Source organism: Gymnodraco acuticeps, unplaced genomic scaffold, assembly GCF_902827175.1.
Source record: "Gymnodraco acuticeps unplaced genomic scaffold, fGymAcu1.1, whole genome shotgun sequence".
NCBI lineage: Eukaryota > Metazoa > Chordata > Actinopteri > Perciformes > Bathydraconidae > Gymnodraco > Gymnodraco acuticeps.
The window spans coordinates 89,684-96,457 of NW_022992053.1; the positions used below are offsets into that span (position 1 = coordinate 89,684).

Below are 6,774 nucleotides of genomic sequence, written 5' to 3' on the forward strand. Positions count from 1 at the left end.
CCTTAAAATAGGCATTTTCCACCGAGAATAAAACGAAGGACGGCCATGTTTTTTTTTCTTCTGCGGGGAGACATTTAAAGATCACGTGACACGTATCCTACAATTTCAGAGGCATTTTTGTAGAAATACTACGTCCCAAGTTGTGGACCAACGTAGTTATTACACGTTTAGATGTGAGACTGGGTTGGCATGTCATGGAGTGTTATAAGGTATCTGTAGAGCTTTCTGTGAGACAACTTTATTGACCTATCAAGTCTTCAGCAATGGTACATACATACTTCCAGATGCGAGCTTCAACACATACTGTACTACTCAGTATCACTCCGCGCCACATCAGTAACATCCTGATAGTTAATGTGCACGGCAATATATACTACATCCTCCTTTCTTACAATGAAAGTTGCATATCACAATTTATGTAGTAAACACTCTATAACGGTCTCAATATTAACATTGTTCCCTTGATGAATGAAATTATATTTTGTATGAGGGAAGGATATAGCTATATATATATTTACTTTATTTGAACTCCTTTTGTTGCTGTTTTGGAACATTAACATGTCAACTTCAAATCAGTGTATATCACTCCAACATCCTCATATAAACATGAATCCTGTATATAAACAACACATTCACCCTTACTCTTCTCTCTCTCCATTCTTTTTTGTGTGCAAATAGAGCAAGGGGTCTTAACGTGTTAACTCTGTTTTAGCACAACCTTCAACCTGAGCTAATTATGAAATATTTAAATCGGCCACATCTGGTTTTTCTTGTGCTCGGCGGTGATGACATTTCACATTCAACAGTCTCTGATGTGTCTGCATCTGGCATGATGGTCCTCACATAAGTCAGGTTCTGAGTCCCTTTGGGCGTTGTGTGGTGTTTTCCTCAGATTTCTCCTGTTGCGCCTGTAGTGCTGACCTGAAGATGTGATAACATCATAAGAACGTGGCTCGTCTCTCTGTGCAGTGACCAAAGCTGGACGCCAACCCCGTTCAGTCTCCATGTGAACAGTACTTCCTGGTTGCAGCTCAGGAAGCGGCCTCGGTCCTCTGTCATAATACTGCTGCTGCCTCGTAGATTCTCGAGAGTCGAGTGAGCATCCTTAGGCACAGCAGGCTGAAGCACGGTGGAGCTCGGTAAGTGGCTCCTGAGCAATCTCCCCATGGGCATTTGTGCGGGAGAGTATTGCATGCCTGATACAGGTGTGTTTCTCAGCATGAGCAGGGCAATATGAGGGTCTGTGTTTGTTAGTTGTTTGTTTTTAAGAACATGTTCAACAGTTTTTACAGTTCTTTCAGCCAGACCATTGGACTGTGCATAGCTTGGACTGGAATGAGTGAGTTGTATCACCTAAACCCTCAAAGACAGTTGGGTGCTGAGCTATCAGCTCCTCTTTTGTTGTGGGATGTTTCACTTCTAATGAATCAATCTCCACTCTTTTCACCAGGCGCAGTTCTTCACATGCCTCGTTTTCTAATATGGGTATGGAGGAGTGCCTGGATACATAAAATGTCAGACTTGCCTGCGTTTCGGGAGTGGAGCATTTGAGTGTGACCACCCCTTCCGGCTTCAATCTCATCCCTCCATATGCCACCAGCACTGTCTTTGTAGGCTGTAGCTTGAGGTGTGTTCTCCTTTCACGTCTGGCTTTTCGGGTCATCGCTGTGAATACTTTCAGTTGCAGGACGTTGGCCTCTGCTCCTGTGTCCAACTTAAACTTCACACACATGCAGTCAACATTTACATTAGAATGCCACGACTTGTCAACTTTAGACTTAAGCTGATCAATGTTCACTGTCCCAATATATAGGGTGTCTATTTCCGGAGAAACATCATGTACTGTCTTGTGATGATGGGCTTTAGCTAACCTACACATTTTTGCATAGTGGTTCTGTTTTCCACAATTACGGCAGGATACTCCGTATGCTGGATGGCTGGTGTGATTTACCACACGTCTTGTGTACGTTGAATAGGCGGTGTGCGTACCTTTCGTCCTTGTCGACTGGCTTTTAGACTTTTCTTGTGCACTGCATGTACAGACTACTCCTGGGCTGCTGCATTCATAGCTAGCATTTGAACGTTGGCTGTCTCAGCAGCTCTGTAGGTGTCTATGGCCCTTTCTAATGTGAGATTAGGTTCTCTTAAAAGTCTCTCTTTCAGTCTCTGGTCATTCATACTAAACACAATCTTGTTTCTGATCATGTTTTATTTATTCATTTATTTAACAGGGACAGTGCACATTAATTAACTTTGCTGTAAATGTGTTAGAGTTAGCCAAGAGGCTATTTTTCGTTTGTAGTCCCATGTCGTTTTCTGAGGCACCAAATTCACAATCCTTGCTCTTTTGCCTGAGCTCTGTCACATATTTCTCAATCGTGGTGGAACATGACATAGGATGTGCCCAACACTGATGTCTCTCAAACACTGTATTCTTCTTAGGCTGACAATAGGCTCTGAATGCTGCTAGAATATCATCAAGAGTCTTCTTCATCATCATCATGGTCGATGTTTAGCGTGTTGTAAGTGGTGGCTGGTGAATCTTTCTCCAGGGGGGGCTCTACCAAAATGTAAGTAAACGTATACACAAACTCAAAATATGTGTCATATTACAACACAGGGCTAGCTCAAAGGCACCACAGTTGATACAGTCTATTATTTTAGAAAGGACTTGCCTGTTTTTGTCAACCTCCTTATTATGCTTACTGATCCCTATCCATAGCCTTCATTGGACAGCTGTGTTTACTTTCCTAAACATGGCTAGCATCATCCGTGTTGCCTTTTAGAGTTTTCTGATATGTGCTTTAAGTCACTCACATCTGTTTGGTTCCATGCTGGGTCTGGTCCAAAGACTGGTCTGATCCTGACGTTTGAAAAGGGAGGCAGGGGAAGCAAAAATATAGCACTGCTGTTGCTACAGGTAGTTATCCCAGCCTTCTTGCTAAACCAGCTCCTTTGAAAGAGCGTGTATACTGCCTTCCTCTGTCCTCTGTCTCCTGCCTAATGGCCATGTCAGACAGATCAGGTCCGAGCTCTTTTACTCTCAGCTTTTCCTCCAGTGTCATCCTGTGTGTTTCTTTAAGTGATTAAACATAATTTTCCTTCTCCATATTCGCTATCTAGTTTTGTTGACACTCCATCTCCGTCTTACTCTCTCTCATTCAACGTCAATCAATCACTCTGGCGCTCCTGCTGCCCCCTAGTTGTTGGCGGTGTCAACAGCTGTTTTGGGCGCAGTTTGGTGCGCCCCGAGCTGCTCCTATCAATTGCATTGAAGAGGTGCAGACTGCGCATGCACCACTTATAACGAGAGTCAATGATCAAAGATTTCTGCGCCCCGAGCAGGAAACACGTGAGTTATCAGTAACTTTAGACATCCTAAAACAATTTTTATCTATATTTTATTGTAGATTATACATTTTACTGACACCAACTATATAATATGTACCTTGTTAATAAAAAAATTAAAAGTATAAAATTAATTAAAATGTAAGTATTTTTTTATGACAATCAGATAGGGGCGTTGCTCCTAGCGAACAGTAGTGATGGTAATTCAAATCGATCCGTCTCTCTCTTTTTCTTTTTTTCTTTTAAAAGAAAGCGACTCTCTGGGGACCGCACTTGCTAGCTTGGCTTCAGGCTAGCAAAACTCCCATCTGCTTGCCCCCGGCAAAATTACGAACTGGACCGACTTCTGACACCATGTAATAGTCCTTTATGTTGATAATTGACCACATGTCATGGAGTGTAATAAGGTATCTGGAGCCTCAACATGTGGAGGAACATTATGTTCAGCGATGAGTCCAGATTCTGCAGTGTGGAGAAGACGTGGAGAAACTTTGCTGATTGCTGCACCGATAGTTACATCTTTTGGTGGAGGCAGTGTGATGGTGTGGGGCGGCATCTCCCTCACTGGAAAAACCAGGCTTCTCATCATTGGAGGCAACCTCAATGCAGAGAGATATCGAGGTGAAATTATTCAACCAGTGGCAATCACATATCTCAACAGTCTGGGACCAAACTCCTCCTCCAAGACAGAGCGAGGATTATCAGAGACTTCCTCCAGAGTTTGTGAGTGGAGAGGATGGAATGGCCCCCTGCAGTCCTGGTGGATCAGCTTGTGTGTGCTGTCCAGCGTGACCAACACAACCACCTTGGCTGACTTGGTTGAAGAATGGGATGCCATCCCAGAGCAGTGTGTGACCAGGCTGGTGACCAGCATGAGGAGGAGTTGCCAGGCTGCTGTGGCTGTGTTTGGTTCTTATTTATACATTTAACAAGCATAAAGCTTGTTAAATGTATAAATTGTTAATAAATAAATTGTTTCCAATATGTCTTATTTGATCAGACTTCAATCATCCAAATGCAACCAAACAAGCAAATAAAGCTGTTTGGTAATGGCAGTGGAGATTTGTCACATTTTCCATGGGCGCAACCCACACATTCACTCATCCCACAAATGCATGTTCCTCACAAATGTGGTACCATTTGAAAGGTTAATATACATTCTTTCCGACGGTATAAGATGTGTTGCCAAAAAGCATTGTTACAACAAATAAATAATATACCAAACACAAATTTCCTTACTTTTTGTGTTTACATACAGAAAAAAAGTCAACAGATAGCCAGCAACCAGAGCAAATATGTCTTATTTTATATATATATTACACACTTTTTGTATGTTCTTATGAATGAAGATTAAATGGATTACAAAGTAATTAATTATGTTTATGTCATGAATGAATGTGGTGGTCTAACCATTTGGTCAATAACTTGATGGTTTTGTTGATGTATTTATTGGGTCGTCAGCAGTGCTCCAAGTAGGCCTTTTATTTGGGTACCGGCCCTTCTCACCGGCTGCTGGTACTCTACTCAACCCTCTCTACTCATGTTCAATTGACCCTTTTGCCATTAAAGTGAAAAAACTGCTTTAACCAGGGAGCACTAGTGCTGTCAGCAGTTTTTTCACTTCTCAAAGCCGCACACGCACTATGTTGGCCTCAGGTGCTTACATTAGCGTGCTTCAACAACCTAAACTACACCCTCTGTCTATTGTCGGTTTGATGAGAGTGACATCAAACACTTGCGTTACAAGGTAATTGTGTGTGCTAGGCAGTGCGTAAATTAAAAAAGCTGCAACTCTTGTTTTACTCTAGCTAGCCTAACACCGTTATGCAAGTTTATTGCATAGACTGTTAGTGGCATAGTCTGTGGCTGCCACTGCAATGGGGCTTGTATTGTTAAACCATGATGTGTTTTTATTCTGCTGTTTAAGTGGCAGGTCATGTTTTATTCAGGTTGCCTAATGCTTAGTGCACACTGGTTACTTCTAGTTACTCAGGAATGCATATTTAGATTTGTTATTATCAGTTGCAGACCCCAGGTGGTCTCAAAATGATCAGATCAAAAATAAATAGACTTATTCTACTTCCAGATCAGCACCTCATCACAACCCTTGGAGTGCATCATTACAATTTAAGTTTCATATTTTTCTCTATGTATTAACAAGTATTTTTTCTTCAGCTCAGATAAAATGTATTTCAAGTACACTAACTTGTACTTGAGTATGATACTCTTGTAGATCTCTTTCAACTCTGCTGTACAAGCAACACTCTTTGATTTCAGTTGTGAAGGGCTTCATTTCATCTTAAATACATTTTAAAATAAAGGCAGGGCTCGACATTAAGGACTGCCCGATGGCCCGGGGCCATCTAGTATTTAGCTCGGGCAATGAAGCCTCACCTGCTGGTTGCCCGATCGGGCAATCTATTGTGCCAGTATCATGCAGCTCGTGGATCCAGTAATGAGTGACCCGACAGTAAAACTAAACATATCTATAACTAGTTCAGGTAGTTTGAGAGGTAATTAAAATAGCTACGTGTGATATTCTAACCTGAAGTGTGTGTTGTCCGCTCACCGCTGCATGTGATCATGCAGAGCTGCGTGTCGACTCGTCAGCAGCAGCTGATCTCTCTCTCCCGTCAGATTAGACTTCACTCGTGTTTATGTCCATATCGATCAGATCCAGCTAGTTACATTACATTACATTGCATTTAGCTGACGCTTTTATCCAAAGCGACTTACAATAAGTACATTCGACCAGGAAGACACAACCTTGAAGAAAACAGAATCATATAAGTACATCAGGTTTCATAGAGCCAAACATTTCAAGTTCTACTCAACTGGCTTTAGATAAGCCAGTCCTTTATTAGTATATAAGTGCTTTGTTAATAGTTCTATCGCTCGAAGTGGAGTCGAAAGAGATGAGTTTTCAGTCTGCGCCGGAAGATGTGCAAGCTATCTGCTGTCCTGATGTCAATGGGGAGCTCATTCCACCATCTTGGAGCCAGGATAGCAAACCCACGTGTTTTTGCTGATGGGAACTTGGGTCCCCCTCGCAGCGAGGGCGCAGCGAGTCGTTTGGCTGATGCAGAGCGTAGTGCACGCGCTGGGGTGTACGGTTTAACCATGTCCTGGATGTATGAAGGGCCAGATCCATTCGCAGCATGGTAAGCAAGTACCAGTGTCTTGAAGTGGATTCTAGCAGTTACCGGAAGCCAGTGAAGGGAGCGGAGGAGCGGAGTGGTGTGGGAAAATGTAGGAAGGTTGAAGACCAGACGAGCCGCTGCATTCTGGATGAGCTGCAGAGGTCGGATGGCACATGCAGGTAGACCAGCCAGGAGGGAGTTGCAGTAGTCTAGGCGTGAGATGACGAGAGCCTGGACCAGAACCTGCTTCTAGAACTAGTTCTAGCTAATTATAGGACTACCTGCT

General features: G+C 42.8%; 1 protein-coding gene across 1 annotated transcript in view; it reads right to left on the minus strand.

Annotated features, from left to right (window-relative positions):
- The window catches only part of LOC117536959 (integrin beta-2-like), a 56,195-nt gene extending 55,028 nt beyond the window's left edge, over nucleotides 1-1,167 (minus strand). Inside the window, 1 exon segment of the mRNA XM_034202076.1 lies at nucleotides 1,018-1,167. Within this exon segment, the coding sequence (XP_034057967.1) occupies nucleotides 1,018-1,167 (150 nt within the window).
- Between the last annotated feature and the right edge of the window lie 5,607 nt (nucleotides 1,168-6,774).